The 17472-nt window shown below is 38.7% G+C and overlaps 1 protein-coding gene across 1 annotated transcript in view; it reads left to right on the forward strand.

Annotated features, from left to right (window-relative positions):
• Positions 1-2301: 2301 nt before the first annotated feature.
• Positions 2302-17472, forward strand: part of KCNH8 (potassium voltage-gated channel subfamily H member 8) — a 176634-nt gene continuing 161463 nt past the window's right edge. The window contains exon 1 of the mRNA XM_066318197.1: positions 2302-2827. Coding sequence (XP_066174294.1) covers positions 2302-2827 — 526 coding nt within the window. The remainder of the gene's footprint in view (positions 2828-17472) is intronic.

Here is a 17472-nt window from a genome sequence, read left to right on the forward strand (position 1 = left end):
TTTTTTACATACATTATTTTTGTAATACATTTCATTAGTTCTGCTTCAGAGGTATTTAGGTGGTTGCTTTGTGATACATAGAACACAAACATAATGTTAGAAGCATATTGTTACCGATTTTTCATAGTACATAACCATTTCCATAAGCAATTTATAAGCTATGCCATGATTGTAAAAACTTGTAAAGGACAGCAAACTTCCTTCCTCTTTCCTGAAGTTCTCAGAGATGAAGAGGCTTTCAGTATGTTCTCCTTATAAAGAATTTGGTATCCCTCCCTCTTGTCCATCAGCAGAATTTCCTTGTTGGTAGAAGGATAGCACTACCATTGCTATCGTAACCCTTGGCTAGTGGTGATTTCAATAAGTATTTGTGTTACCCCTATGAACATGGAATATCCATGGAGCTCCTCTGGCACTTATCCATCTTTTCTGAGGTGTTTGCATAACTGTTTGGCATTCTTTGTCTCCAAGTCCTAATGTTGTATTTAAAAATTTTTGTCTCCTGATTAAGAAATTTCCATGAGCTCTTAATAAAGCTCTAAACTTACTGAAGCTGTTTAGTCATACAGCCCTCAAAACACTATGATTACAGCTCAGACTTGGTGTGCCCATTTATAGGCTTGCAGACTTATTAGATTACAGCTTGACTCCCCTGAAAAATTGTCACTTTTCCCTTTTGTAATGATCAAAACTGAGAAATACTTTTATGTGTTTAAATGTATATATGGGTTTACCTCTCCTGACTGCCTATATAGGACTAAGAATGCATTCCTTTCTCCTTCACTGTATCCCTACTTAAATGGTGTTTGGGCAGACCATAGAAATAAATGCAAACTGAAACACAATTGCAGCAGACAGGTTATAACATAGGCAAGTCTTTCAAAGTTTTGGATTTACCTTAACAACATCTGTTGCTGAGCACTTTTTCAGAGTGAAAACCTGATCATGCTTTGAGGATTTTCCAGATATAGGTACAGGATTTTCTTAATTTCACGAGTGAGTACATGTACTATCAAACCTAACTAGACAGAGCGACTAACTGGAAACCTATCAATAGAAATTAATTTTGTGACTCTACCTGTATCAAACTGGAGGATATGAAAATATTATTGAAAATTAAAAATTGCTGGCATTCAGTATTAAAATTTGTATATTTTAAGGGCAAGGCTGGTGCTTATATGTACTTTAAGGACAAGGCTGACACGAATTTGAAGATTGTCATGTAGCAAGAAGCTGATAGTACTTTGTAATCTTGGAGACTTCCAAAGTACTGTACAGGCAGTCTCTCAGTTCATGTGCTACTTCTGAAAACTGATCTGTCAGCTCTATATCAACTAGTTTCTAAAAGCCTTCTAATTCAAGGGCAACTGGACAGATCTAAACAGATTCATGATCTCAGCAAAATACTGCTGCGTTCTTCAGAGCCAAGGTGAGGTTACCATGAGTGGGCTTTATATTGTGCTAGAAACCCTGTGTATCAGCATTTTCTGAGGTTCTGGGGGTTTTTTACATTTCATTATCTGTTGTAAAGAAATACCCTTTTTTCTCTTTTGTAACCTCTCTCAGTGCTGCTTATGCTAAAAAGTGGGAATCAAAGGCTTCTAACCATCTGGAGAAAGAGAGAATCCTAGTAAACAGGAATAGCAAAAAATACAAATAGCAGTACTGTAAAATAGCATAGGAACACAACAGCTTCCTCTGCACAATGATTTTGTAGATTAGGGAGTGTACTCCCACTTCTTTTCTCTAGGGTCTCTTAGTCTTCAAAGAACATGGAGAAGTTTTGCCATTGCTGCTACAGTAGGTGAAATGACTGTACTATGGAGAGTTATCTGGCAGCATTTAAAGAGCCATGGTACCAGTCTGAACAGATTTCTCATCTGAATGTGGAATGCCACTTCTTTATTGCTATTGTTACGTATTTATTTATTGAACTTACCCTTAGACTTTCTGGGTTAGGATATGTATTAATTCTCTCTTTGGCTGGCAGAAAAAAATATTTCAGAATTATTCAGGGAAGACTGTTGAAAGAATATTACATGATGCATCAACAAGCACAGAAAAATGCCTATTCCTTAAATAAATGAGATAGCCTCAACATGCAAATAATGCCTGAGGCCACACAACTGGTGGAGCATTATCTATGTCCCAGTCTCACTCTCCAATGAGCACCTCCAGAGGCATTTGCTATCCATCAGGGTGTATTCCTTCAGGAAAGTAAGAGCCCGTGCTTTACCCTGTATTGTTTCTCATAAAAGAGGGTCTGTGAGCCTGGGACCCTTCTCAGGTGCTATAGCCGAAATGTGTCTGAGTCGGCCGGGGGCGGAGAAGGCTCCGCAGCCGCCGGTCCCGTGCGCTGCCCCGCCCCACCCGGCTCCGCTACAGGTGGATAAAGGTGGCTCTTCCCCAGCTCCCTGCTTTCCTCCAGCCCGTCCTCCCTCACGGCGGCTCTCCACAGGCGCCCCCTCCCCTTGCCTTTGGAGGGCTGCGGGGAGGGGGAGCGGGCGCTGCCGGCCGCGGGCGCGGCTCCGCACCTGTGCGCGGCTCCCGGGGCTGGAGCGCTCTGCGGGGCCGGGGCTGACGAGCGGGGGGCTCCCGGCGCCGGAGGCGGCGCGGCGGCATCCCCATCCTCCTTCTCTCCCTATCCCTCCGCCTCCTCCCTCTCTGCCTTCCCCGGGCGCCCTCTGCACTTTCTTCTCGAACCACCCTCGTAGACAAACTTTGATGGGGAACCTCGCACCGCGCTGGAAAAATGCCGGTTATGAAGGGATTTTGGCACCCCAGAACACCTTCCTCGACACCATCGCCACTCGGTTTGACGGCACACGTGAGTCCGGGCTGGGGCTCCGGTCTCTCGGAGAAGGGGATGCACGGGGGCATTGCGCGTACGGTGGGAGCTTCCTTTTCCCTCCCCTCCGCCCCCCGGGGGTTTCCCTGGTACCAGAAGCCGGCAATGAGGGGGGAGGCGAGGGAGCTCCCAACCTCTCCCGCTCTCCTGCCTGGCTTCTCCACAGCTTTGCGGGCGAGGAGGGCGCCAGGTCCCCTCCGTCCTCGATCCTCTGCGCGGAGGCTCCGAGGGGGCTGAATCCCGGCTCCCTGCAGGAAAGTTGCGCGCTGGACTGGGGCTTTCCCCGCGCCCCGGGCAGCCGAGAGACCGCCAGGGAACGGCACGCTCGGAGCCTGGGCAGGGCTTTGGTAGGAGGTTTGGGGATTTTTTTTTTTTTTTTTTCTTAAGGTACCCCCAGCCTTGAAAGGGTACGACATCTCCCTAAAAGCTGAATTTCTGTAAGTCGGGCTCATCAGCGGCAGCAGCTGTCGCAGGGCGTTGGTGAGGCAGGCAGGGAGGGACCAGGGCCCCTCGGCGGTGGCGCTGGCAGTGCTGGCTGCCCGGCGGCAGCACCACGGACAGGTCCCGGCTCCGGCCCCGCTCCCGCCGCTCCCGGTTCCCCGCTCGGCCCCGCCGGGCGCTGCTCCCCCGGCCGGCGGCGCGCTCCCTCCGGCCGTGGGCGAGGACCGCCTGTACCTTGACTTTTGTCTCTCTTAACGGGGCTTGCGCGTACTAAAGCAAATAAATGGAGCGGGCAGATAGCGGGGATTTGGGCAAAATGGGCTGCCCCCCCCCCCCACCCCCCCCCCCCCCCCCCCACCCCCCCCCACCCCCCCCCCCCCCCCCCCCCCCCCCCCCCCGCCTTAAATTCCCTTTTAAGAAATCTAGACATCGATAGTGGAGAATAAACAAACTCAGATTTGAGTTGCTGTTAGCTGTTTCTTGACTAAAAACATTGCTATCTAATTGGATTGATATCTTCTTGATTGAATATTGGCATTTCCTCTACGGTTCAATTATTGTGTGATTAAGACACCTGAACTGTGATTACTGAATCAGTAAGTTGTAAAATGTCAAGAAAATGATGCAGTCACAGAGATCAATTGCAGAGAAGCACAGAACTGCTCTGCTAGTCTGAGGATACGCAGATAATTATGATCCAGGGTTGTGTGTAACTGATACTCCACTATAAAGCAATCTCTCAAGACTACTTAGATGTACCTTTAAATTCCTTTGACTACAGAACTCGAAGTCCTCCAAGCTTTTATTCTACAAGTGTGTGGGTATTATTTACTGTGTATTGAAGCATGTGGCTCTTCTTAGACTTTTGTTGCTGATACGGCCATTTGCCAGAAAAGCAGTTCTTGCCTTCTTTGTGCTCAGGACCCTCCCCCTTCACGATGGTTTCCTTTCAAAGTATGGAGCACACAGACTGTACACTGTGACCTGTAGACACAAACACTTCACATATTCTACGCTGTTCTTCAATGATTCAATTTAGCAAGCAACATAAAAGTGATGACATCCAAGTCTCTTATTAAATAAAACACCAAAATATCTAATCCCTACCTTCTCAGTGACACCAACAGGCAAGTGTGGTAGAAAGCTTATTTCTTAGCTGGATTCTATACCCAAATTGAGCTACCTTTTAAGCCAAAGATTTACTGACCTTCATGAAGTGAAGGACTGACCTTTTCTTAACAAAAAAACAGACTCCAGCGTCTTACATTGAAATTTAATGCTAACAACTCATCTGCTTTCTCCTGGGATATAATTGAAAAGGAATGTAATTACATGTTTAAGTTCACCAGAAAGTACTGCACATTATCTATTTATTATAATCAATGAAATCTTTTGTTAGTTAGTTTTCCAAAATTTTGCTTAAATATTAAACAGGTGTATTCTAGAAGTTGCCATTGTATGATTATTAGCATGTGAAATATTCCAGGATGTTCACAGAAAGATGTTTTATGAACTACGTGGTCTTACATATAGAAAAACTTTGCAGGATGACACTATTCTATGGAAAACTGCTGGCATGTCTCTTAATATACAGAATATATATCTCCTTTAGACTTTTAGAGTAAAGTGATGAATCAACTTCATGTCATCTGAAGCAAAGTTTCAGAAATAGAAAGTATTTCAGTTCAGAAACAGCTCATGTTCTTTGGAAGTGCTAAATTTAAATATAAAACTAATACTTCTTTAACAGGCAAAAAAAAAAAATCAAATAAGAAGGCACAATTTTCCAAAATGTGTATGCATATCTGACCATCAAGTAGAAAAATTAAAACCAATTTATTGTTCATTTAAATTGCCTATGTGGCTGGTATTCCTGAGCTTGCTCAGGTGGATAAAGATAGAAGTAGTACTCATGGCTAATCCTTGCAGTAATCAGTCCCATGTTTTACTAGTTTTACAGGTGATACAATCTGTGAAAAGAGTAGGACTGATACATGGCACTGATCCTGAGGTTATGTTTTACAAACTTTGACCTCCCACATGATGATATTTAAATGTTAAAATACTGTGTCATGTCCAATGTCCTTTTTTTTTTGCTGTTGTTTTAATATAGTCTGTAGTTAACAGACCTCTTTTTAGTTTAAGCCTCTGGAAGGATATATTATGTTGTCATCAGTGATAGACTAATCCACCAATGCATCTTTAATCCAGAAGAGGGATAATTCTAATTCTGGGCAAAAGTGCAAGAAGGGATTCCAGATAATATTAGAAATATGCTTTGCTTTGCACGGAATTTTCAAAATTTCATTGACAAACTTTTTAAACTATACTATTGCAGTGATTTAGCTCTAATTAGCAGTTATAAACTACACTATGAAATACTGCATATCTCAAAAAATGTATAAAACGAGTTCTTGGCAGCTTTTTCAGCTGCTCAGAATTCTCCCAATAGATACTTTATTTTTTGCAGTATGTTACACATAAGTATTTGTTACCTATAAAACAAATAATATGTGGTAAAGAAAGCAGTTATATTAATTATGGGGTTACTATTAGCTGTGCAGGAGATTACAGAGGTCTCCTGCAATTTCCCACCACCTGTGTTGCACATGTGGAAGAGTAACATTAAAGGTTTGCTTCTCTGGATTTCCATGGCAGAGCTCTTGGCTCTGCCTATGTGCTGTTATACCAACACCTTCTTCCAACTCAAAAATATCTTTGTGTTCCTGACATCTTAAGTGAATGGTTTCTCGCAATGTATTCCCCCTCCTCACCCAAAATATAAACACCAAGCCATCCAAAGGCTTTTTGCCCCCTCTGTTAACAATGTGTTTGTTGCCTATATGGAAATCAGACACAAGCATTTTCAAATGAGTGGTTTGGGGGATTTGGTTGGATTTTTTTTTTTTTTTTTGCTTTACTTTTTAGATTTTTTTCAGACAAAATAGCATTTTCAAGTGTGAAAATATGAAAATATTTCAAATGTAAATCTATTGCTAAGCCCACCACCAAAAATAATGTCTGAATTGAAGTGAGTTATTTCACTTCAAACTTTTGAATGGAAATTTTGCATGTTGTTGCTTCTTAATCCTATTTAGATTAGGCAAATCATTCAGATATAGTTGCATGGTAGGAAATGATGCTCTATTGTTTTCATATATGTATATTAGACACATACATAAATATTCTGCATTAAATTTTTATTTATTTAAATAGATTAAATTAACATCAAGGTTATTGTTTCTGAAAATTTGTGATACTTTCTCAGGGAGCAAAGTTAACAGAGATTCAGCAAATAGCCCCATTAATTTGTATTTAAAAAAGGACAACAATTTTGTGTATGGTTATACTATGAAATGACAGCTGAATTTCTATAATTATCTCCTCTCTGTCATATGTGATCAGATTCCAAATTAAGTGTGTATTTCACATTCTTATTGACAATTTTGCATTCCATCTAACCTGAAGATCAAGCTGAAAAAATCCTTCTTTCTCAGTGTCAATGGTGATAATTTGTTAATTCTCTGTTTGCTGATCAACTTCTAAATTCAAATACATTTTCCAATTAAAATCATGCTCAAGTACTAACAAAAGGACCTTTGCACCTAAGCAGCAATTTTTATAAATGTTTGGTTTGTTGGGTTTTTTTTGTTTTGTTTTGTTGTTTTTTTCCTTCTTGATAAAATGGAATCAACTTTGATTGTTTAAATTACCCCTAAGGTGTGATTGAAAGGTACCTGATGAGAACATACAGATTTAAGCATACCAAATGTGATGTCAGCATACTTCTGGCACTGTGGGCAGAACCAGGTTGTCTCTTTTGCATCATTGTCAGTTGGCACAGAGCTGAAAGCCTTTGTATACAGTGATCTTTCCAGATTGCAGGGTCAGATTCCTCCCCCATTCTTCCCAGCTACCCCCAGCACTCGCTTTTCTGTCTCATAAACAAACTGGTGATATCTGCAAAGTTGAACCTAAACTAACACTTTCTGCAACTTTGTTGTCAAATTCTGTCTCATTCAGTAGGGATCCTACCCTCTCTACACTAGTCAATGTGCTGCTTAGTAGTATCACAGAAATTTCAAAAGCAGAAAAGTGCTTCTTAGCTGCCTGAGTTCTCCTTTAAACAGGCTCAAGGAATTGCAGTAGTGTCAGATGGAGGGAAGAAACAGCTGAGCTTCCAGGGGAAGGAAGCTTTTGATCTTACTCCAGGATCAGAATGGTCCACCTCACAAAGACAAATATGCTCCAGTTACAAACTGTGAGCAGAGTGGCTGGAAAGCTGCCCAGCAGAAAAGTACCTATGACTTCTGGGTGACAGCTGGCTGAACACGAGCCAGTGTGTGCCCAGGTGGCCAAGAAGGCCACTGGCATCCTGGGCTGGATCAGGAATCGTGGGGCCAGTAGGACCAGGGCAGTGATCATAGTCCCATACATGGCACTGGTGAGGCTGCACCTTGAGTACAGTGTCCAGTTCTGGGCCCCTCAATCCAGGAAGGACTGGTGAAGGGTCTGGAGAGAATGTCCTATAAGGAGCAGCTGATGGAGCTGGGGTTGTTCAGCCTGGAGAAAAGGAGGCTCAGGGGATACCTTATCACACTCTACCACTGCCTGAAAGGAGGTTGTAGCTGGGTGGAGATAGATCTCTTCTCCCAGGCAACCAGTGACAGGATGAGAGGACACAGTCCCAAGCTGTCCTAGGGGAGGTACATTAGGAAGAAATTCTTCACTGTCCCTGGAGGTGTGCAAGGAAAGACTGGACACGGCACTTGGTGTAAGTGGGGTGGTGTTCAGTCATAGGTTGGACTCGACGATCTCAGAGGTCTTTTCCAACTGAGTTGATTCTGTGATTCTGTAAACTCCTGTGACCAAGGAAGGGTAATTCAAGCTATGATATGCACTGATCAAAGTCAAAGAGATTTCAAAGCAGTGACAGTGGAAAATCTGGTGGTCTGTCAAAATGTTCCTCTGAAGAAATAAGAGCAGAGAAGCTGGTCTAGTTCTTTTTATAGAGATGGAGCTGGCCAGAGGGAAAGTTCCAAAGATACATTGTTGCTCCTATCTTAATGCAGAATGGTTTAGTGCTTTTACTCATATCCTTGAACAAGTAAGTAACGTGATGTTGTGAATTAATAATTTGTCACTAAAAGAATATTCTGCTCTCAGCTCAGACCCCCAAAAAAGCAGACCATGCCTTTCTCTACTTTTCTCTGAAAGACGTGACCAGCACGCACCTTGCTGTAGCTCTGTTGCTAAAAAGGAAAATATGATTTTAATATAAACTGAGGATCGGATGTTAGAACCTGTGTTGTGTTGTTGCTCTTTGCTGGAAGTAACCAAGTGACTACATTAGGAAACCTTTTCCTCTTCTTTTAGCACAAGTTTGAGGGTGAAGAACATCATAATTTAAGGTGAGTTTATCTGATTATCTTAGCTTTCAGTAGTTATGGTTACTTCTGATTCTAACTTGAGCTGAAATTGGACCTGAAAAGTGGGATTAGAAGGGATTCAAGGCATCTTAAGACCATGTTTCTTAATTTTTGAGTTCTGGTTCTAAACTCAGGCATTTTTTAGTGTGCAACCACTTTAAAATTATGACAAATGGTCATTATTGTATGTTTTATTCAGAATCCATGTTATTGTTAGTGAAAATACTGATGTATTTGAATTCTTGGGTGATGTTCTCTTATTTTTTGCTAGACAGAAGTAAGAAGGATGCTAATTCTGCAGTTCTTCCATTTAGAGCCTATATAATTCAGTAATCACACTAATCTTGGACTAGTATTATTAAGTTGGACTAATAGGACACATCATTGCTTCACAAATAAACCTGTCTTTGAATTCAAGGCAAGCATTTGAGATTTAAGAGTTAAAACAGTCATTAATAAGGGATTTTTTTTCCTGAGTAACAAAAGAATATTATCTTCTGTATTGTTTTTGGGTAGAAACTGATACACTGTTCAGTGATCAAAACAAATCTGTATATTTGAGATTACATATACATGAATGAATGTGTACTTTGTGTGAGTGGAAGAAATTTTTTAGTGTTTCTAAACCTTAGATGATTATTTGGATTGCCACTAGAGAGTTTCTGTAAAAGTCTCCTTTTCTCCTTCCCCAAACATATACTCCTTTTTTTTTCTATTACACATTTCAGTGAGTAAATAGGTTTATACTGAAAACAGATTTCTCCTATTGTTATTATTGCATTTGTACATTCAATTTCTATTTTATATTTTTTATTTTATTTGTGTAGGTAGCAATTTCATACACATTCCCAGTCTTTTTAAATAAAGGAAAGATTGTCAGAGTATTTTTCAGGGCAATAAAGAATACAAATACAACAAAAACATGCCTCAAGTCCATGTAAAAGTGTAAACAAATAGATGTATATGAATATAAAAAAAAAAATCAGGCAAGATATGGGTTTACAGAACATTCACTGCTCCTAGTACTATTCTGAGAAATGAATTTTTGAAAGAAAAACAAGGTACATGTATTATGATGCTGTAGCCTGGAAAAGGTTAACAAAGGCAGTTGCTACAGCAGTTTCACATTATCACAACCAAGGTCATCTTACCTTGTGTTAAAGTGACTAAAAGAAAAAAGCAGGTAGGAACAACCTATTACAAGCTCACAGAGTAATGTTGTTTTTTCCCACTCTAAAAATAAATAAATAAGGAATAAGGAAAAAAGAAAGGGTGGCAATGGAAGTGGTGGAGGGAAGGGGAGGCACAGCAAGATGAAGAAACAAACAAAACATTCTCAAATCTCGGAGAGGAGAGCGACTTCCTTAACAGTATAAAAAAATTCTTCCTTTGGACTTTATCTTGCCAAGAGCTTCTGGCTCCTTCTGTTTTCTGGGGCTGATAGTAGTATTCAAAGACTTTGGAACAGGTGTTGTTCTTAAAATACTAGCGCATTCAACATTGAACTTGACATTAAATATTGTCTGAGCATCCCTACAGCTTAACGCTGGCTGTCAATCATTTCATTTCTAGTACAGCTGAAGACAATTGTGCTATGGAGAAATATGTTGTGTTCCCTGTTGATCTTTTGAAGAGAAAACAGCTTCCAGTGTGCCAGCACTCAATTCACTTTTCTCAGGCCTTACTTCTGATGACTAGGATTCTAGGATTATTTTGCTCTTCTCTTTTTTAAACCTATAGAAATACAGAAGGATTCATCTGAGCAGAATAGACCTGAAATTCATTGTTACAGCTTTTTTGGTGGCCTTTTCTTTTTGCCTTCCATCTCACTCAATAGCTAGTTATGTTATGATATGTGACTAGGCAACTTATTTGAGAGGTATGAAAAAGAACTCTGAGCTGGTCCTTTCATCATTTATTTGATGTTTAGAATGAGAAAATTGTCCTTGGACAAATAGCTTAATTTTTTTTCCCTGAATGTCAGATAACTCCTGGACAAGTGATGAGTGTGTTTTTGTGTAAGTTCTCCCTTTTCTTACATTTCAGTTAGGAATTTCTTGCAATTTAGTTTAGGAATTTATAATTATATTAAAAACTGGGGAGACTATACTGTTTTAGAGAAAAATATTTTTGCAGAAAAAAATAGGTTCTTTGTGGAAGATCCAAAGGACTCTTTGGAGACTAAAAAACTTTTTAAAGTCAATAATAATCACAGTGTATCAGTTACAACCTGTTTTTCTTCTTTTTTTGTGTTTTTTAATGATTTAAATCAAAATACACAATATTTTAATCCACATAATTCTCTTTAATATATGAGTTACATTTTTTAGATGATAGATATTCACTACATTTATTAAACTGGGTTTTTCTTTATTGCATTGAAAGATCTTGAGATTTGGAATTTGGACTTAACATTTTCTTTTTTTCACAGAACAGTGGGAAAGAAAAATGCACCTTATAAAACCTGTAGTTATAGAATTATATGTTAGGGATTTAAATAATTAAATGTTCAATGTAGAAAAGAATAGTTAATAAATCTTAATGAAAGGTCTTGAGCTACACATTTGCCATGATTAAGGAAAACTAACAGGATCACTGATTTACAGAGGAATATATAGCTATAAGTTGTGTCTGCTTCAGTGCTGTAATTGTTGGGTGACAGCATGGGAGGAAAAAGGTGAGAGAACAGTGTGGTTATGAACTATATTTTGGGGGCCTTTCGAGGTCTTACTGTATTAGCATTTGGAATTTTTAAAACATGGGTTTAATGGCTCTTTGAGGCAGAACTGTGACTAAGTTATCTCCTCTAGTCATGCTCAGAGTTGCTTCTGCACTGGAAACAGAAACCAGGATGCATTAGAAATCCTGATTGTCTTTACTACCTCTTTGTATTTTTCAGAAATATTTAGCCAAATCTGGTTTTTTGTTTTGTTTTTTTAAGTTGACGTAAATGAGATTTTAGAGTTTACCAGGAGAGTGACTCTTCTGACACTGCCTTGCAGACCACATACCTGAGAGTGGCTAGAACAAGATACTGTCCATTGATCTGTTGACAACTTCCTGCCTGGAATTAGGCAGGTGATCTCTTCCATTGTACTACGCGAGTACTTTCCCTAAGGAAAGGGGTGGAAGGCTTGGATACCCACATCAGTTGTGTGAACTCACTGCAGTGCAGTGTGAGTCCACAGACAGGATTCATCCTTTACACTCCTACAGGTATGCTAAAGCTTGGGATGGCTAAAGCATACTTCCAAATTTTCTTCTGATGGGGTGGAGGTTTGGCTGCAACTATTTTCAATTCCCTGTAAAAACTTGACATTTTCCTCTCTGAATCAGTGATTTTTTTTCCCTTCAAATTCATTAGCAATTTCAGTTAATTATTAATTAACTTATTTTTGTACCTGTAGAGAGTAGCCATAAGTGATGTCTGAATTTTGAAAAAGCAGTTGCTTATCCTTTAAGATGTATCAAGAACCTTTAAAAAACCCAGATTATAAGCAACCTTAAACACGAAATTGATTTTTCTTTTTAAGTTTACTTACAGAATGAGCTGGAGTAGTGATTGATTTTTAGAGGTAAGGGCTAGTCCTGGGTTGTAAAGTGTACAAGTGATCTTTGGCCAAGAAAGAAAAAAAGGAGAGAGCAGCTGTGAGGAAGCAGAGATGGATTGACTGATGGGATTGCTGAGTGAGCAGCAGGGATTGCTTTGGAATGAACTGAATGCTTCCCCATGCTGGTGATCGATCCCTGCAGCAGAGGCAGTGGTCAACAACCCTCAGGATGGACAGTGGAAATTACTGCAGGCATTTAAACACATCAGTCATAATTCTTACATAAATAAAACAGGCAGGTGTTGAACTGTGTTCATACTACTGTCAGCAGGATCCAGATGGGGATTTGGGACTTTGGTTCCAATTACAATCAGTGTTAATCATCAAATTAGATAGTGCGAGCAGTAACTCTTGGAGAAATGCAGACACTTTTCTGCCTCCATCCAGTTGGAACTATCTGAATTGCTGTTTTGCCTCCTGCTTTTGTCCTGATTAAATAAGACAATTATGTATCAAAAAATGTGCTTCTTTTTGTCACCAACATATCTTCAGAAAGCAATTAACTATCTGGACATTCAACACTTTGTATTTCAAAAATTATTATAAACAGAGACACATATATGCAGGTGATAATCTTCTTTAATTACAGAAGAAATCATGCTTCAAATAGGATAAATAGTTCATTTATTAATTTTTCTGTTGATTGTGTCTCCTGGGAATGACTGCTTGAACTGTCAGGGGAGCTCCAGGCCTTCTGTTTGTGTCTTTTGCAGTGAATAATTGTAATGTTGCTAGTTTCTGCTGAACCCAGCAGAATATGCTGTGAATATGCTTTTTATTTGTGAATATGCTTTTTAAACATAAAAATCATAACCCAATATTGTATCAATCTCACCTGAAAGAATAACTTTATAAGGTATGATCACTCAAAGAAAAAGATGGAAATAAAACCAGACACTCTATGCAACAAGAGTCAGAGTGTGAAATCAAGTAAATAGTTCAACTGGCATTCTCACAAGTGACGAGCATGAGGAGTGTCTCTTCCAGGGATGCAGCAGACTAACTTCAGGGAAATAAAAGTAATGTAAATAAATAAATAAAACAAATAATCCAAAATAGTAACTATTTTGCAGTTTAGCTTTATTCTTCATTTTAAAGCAAGTTTCCCTTTTACGCATTCAGTATAGGCAAGGTCCTCTCACTGAAAGGAAGACAAAGGCCAAGAAGCCAATAGTAGAAATACTGTGTGACCCACACCATGATGGATGGATCTTAATTAACAGAAAGTTTTAGTAGCTGAGTGAAATAATTACAAGTAAAGCTAAGAGGTTAGAATTAATTGGAAGAATATTTAAGCTTTCCCCCAGCCTGATGTGGTTGATATGTCAGTTTATATGAACTGTCACTGAAAATAATGCTTCCAGGAGCTCTATTAAATGTTATGAGACATCTTCTACCACCTTTACATATTCTGTTTTGTGCTGGTACGACTTTCTAAGAGAAGCAAGAGTGAAGGAGGAGTTTTTTTACATTTATAGCATGAAGGCATTGGTTTTTAACCTTTTTGATGCTCAGAAGTCTATAAAATTGATTGTATTTAATTAAGATGCACATAAATATTTATTCAATGATTATTTTTCTTAAGTGAAGTTAATGAGAAAAAAATCCTTGTAATGGTGTTTCTTAGTTTGATAGTAGCTGGTTTTCTAGCTATTAAATTTTGACATATTCTTGACCTCAATACAGTGATTTTATTTAATCTGCTTTAATGCTTAGAGTATTGTCTCAATTTGCACAGCACTTGAATATTTTGATGTTCATTTTTCATGGCTAATTCATGGCTTCCAGGGAGAGTGTGTGAATAGTACAATAAACTAAACGTAATAACAGAACAGTTTGCTGTTGCCTCCTGGTAGGTTTGTCAGGCTTGGCAAGGGAAGTTTGTGGCAGTAAAATAAGGCAATCAGTGTTCTAACAGTTTGGCTGTGCAAAAAACCTGAATCCTTACTTTTTGACAGACCAGTGTTTTCTTTGGCACATAATCCAATGCCATCTTGGGCCAGACGATAGAGAATATCTCTGGGGCTAGTGATGAAAATTTGGATATGTCTTCCAGCCAGGTGCAGGCCAACTGCAGGGAAGCACCAATACTTCTCTTGTTCTGGGAACCTCTTTTCCAGATAAGTCCTTGAATAACAAATCAAGTACCAGAGCTGGCATCTACATAAACAGTGTGGACACCTGACAGGAAAGGGTCTAAGTGTCTGACTGTCACAGGCCTGTGTGACGGGATTTGAGGCAAGAGTCAAGAGCTGTTTTCTGTATTAACAAGAAAGTTTAAAAAGTCCCATAATAAATCAAAATTTCCACAAAAATTTAATTTCTTTCTGATAGCACTGCTGCTCCACACTAAGGGTTTGTACACTTGTTAAATCCTCCATAGTTCCTACATGAATTTATACTTGCACTTAAAATCAAACACATGATGTTATTACAGAAAACAAACCAAAACATTTCTGAAGTAAAAAAAAATCTTCAGTTTTTAATTATCTGAAATTTTGGATCAATCCTGAAATAGGAGCAATTTTTTAGGAGCAATTTTCAATAGCATTTTACATTTTGTTACTCAAGACATGTCATGATGACCAAAATAATTTCAAAATCTCTTGTAGCATCTAGGTAGTTCTGTTGTTAAATATAGTGCTAGAGAACGTAATAGCTAGAGCAGAAAAGAAATATAGAAGTAAGAAAAGTGAATGTTTTATCTTATTTTCAGAAGCACAAAATACTATGAGAGTTACAGATACAAGACTTTAAAACTAAAAGCACCCTTGCACCTTATTTATCCCATTCTTGCTATGAAAGGGGCAGGTTTCACACCCTTAATCCTTCCAGCATAGTTACTTTGTATGAATGGATTTTTGCACGTGAGAAGCATATTTCCATCCTTACCCTGTGTTTCCAAAATTACTCTTATAAAATGGTTCTGACACCAGACTAGCTGGAAATGTTAAACTTGTCTTAAACTATACTGATGACAAACAGGAAGGAACAAAGAATAGAACTAGACAGTCTAGGCCCCAGAAAATCATCTTGAATTAGAAACAGGAAATATCTCACTTTTCCTAATCTTGTAATGTTCCCAATCACAGACTTGGAAGAAATGGATTTTTCACTACACAGGATTTGTGACAACCTACACTATGGAAACAGCATGTCTATAAAGAGCAATTCTATCTTTACTTGCAATGCATATCTTTCAGAACATTAATGCTCAGTCAGCAAGACAAACACTTTTCATATAAATGTGGTTTTAAATGTCCAAGTAGAAAAAATTTTCCTCTAAAAATGTACTCTCCAAAAATTGTTCTAATGACACAGCTTTCACATAGCTTTCACACCAAAATCATAAAGCAAATTGCATAAATGTTTTAAAAAGAAAAAGTCTAAAACTAAAAGAGGAGCCCAAACAAACTTGCATCTGTGAAAATGTGGCAATAATAAATTTATGTATTTTATCACATTGACATATTTTATGTCACAACTTCAGGATTGCAATATTAGGAAGCATCAAAAACAGAGTGGCTTTTACTGGTATTAACTCCATTTCCTGAGGGACAGCTGATTTTGCTTTCAATCTACTGGAAGTAAAAATAGAACTACTATGAATACTCTAAGGTGTCATGGTGTGTTTTCCTGCTTTCTAAACCATCAAGACCAGAACCTCCTGGCACTTCAACCAAATGAACTTGTCTGTTTCTTCAATGTATTCTTCCATTTCAACTGGATACCAGTGACCCAACCTGACTTTCTCCCAAGACAGTTCTTGACCCAGCTCAGATCAGTTGGAAAATTTCCTTTGCCAAGTATGAGAGAGTTATCCTCGAAGTGTGGGGACATTCACTTGCTTCCTCAGTTCACCAGACTAACTGTAATAGTACTGGGAGTTTTTATTTCCATAAATACATAGGTTCCACACGTAGGTCTCTAACGCACATAAATCTGCTCTATACTGAAAACCTTTAGACCCTAGCCCTGGACTGGTCACCTTTAATATGCAGTGAACGTGGTACCAATTCAAAATGGGCATCTAGCAAATTTATTTGGATGATCCTTTTCTCTTTGTCTTTTAATCAATAATTTTTGTTTCTTAATTTCACAAACGGCTGAAATTCTAATATTTAATACTTGCTAAAGTATCAGATAAAATCTCTTCAGGTCTTGCAATATATGAAAGGGGTATAAAATTGATTCTGTGTGCCCAAAGAATCCTTGTTTACCCTTGTAGTTTGGCTGCTGTTTGAATATTCTGTAATCTGATACAGTCAAACTGACACTGAAATTTTGTAGAAATGGGGCACAAATAATTTCTCTCCTGGCTGTTTTATACAGCTTATTGTATCACTTCTTCCCTGATAAATATTGCTGAAAATAGGCAAGGGATTTAATGTTGAGAAGAGAGGAGATGGGCAGAGGAATCTCAGGTGTATAGGAAACAGAGTCACCTCCTGTTTGCTTTATTACAAAAGCAGCAGAACATTAAAACTTTCTTGAGAGATTCAGCAAGTATGGGCAATCCATAGCAGTTCAAATATCACCCTTTATAACACTCTGAAATTGACACCTAACTGATTCTGTATTGAAGCTTTCCAATTTAAGGCATTTTGGCTTTAGTAACCTAAAATAAATGTAATACATTAGTTCTGAATCTATTGCTCTAAGGAAAAAAATAAATCAGTTAAAATGCTCAAAAGATAGTGATATATGCTATTTGTCCTTCTTCCTATTTTAGACATGAGGTTTTTTTAACACTCTGAAAGGTATGGTGAATGTGGCACTATTTTCTTTCCTTAACTCATTCAAGTTATTTGCAGAATGGAGTACGGAAAGTGCTTTTCTTTCTTTTGTCTGCAGAGGGAATCTTGCATTCCTAATCTTTAGTGCTTTTTGGATGCACTCTAATTAGAGGTCTAAAATAGTCTGTATAACTCCCCTTCATAACTGCATAAAACTTATAAGACTCTCATAATAGCTCCTCTCAAATCTCTCACATATGGAAATAGTGAAACCAATTATATTTGCGAGTTGCCTTTTTCTGCTTTTATGGAAGGATCTTGCATAACACCTGAAAACACCTCTAAGAGAACTGATGCAGAAACTGAAAGAGTGGTCAAAAGCAGAGCCACCTAGGGTTTTTTTCTTG

This window comes from Sylvia atricapilla, chromosome 1, assembly GCF_009819655.1.
Source record: "Sylvia atricapilla isolate bSylAtr1 chromosome 1, bSylAtr1.pri, whole genome shotgun sequence".
NCBI classification, from domain to species: domain Eukaryota; kingdom Metazoa; phylum Chordata; class Aves; order Passeriformes; family Sylviidae; genus Sylvia; species Sylvia atricapilla.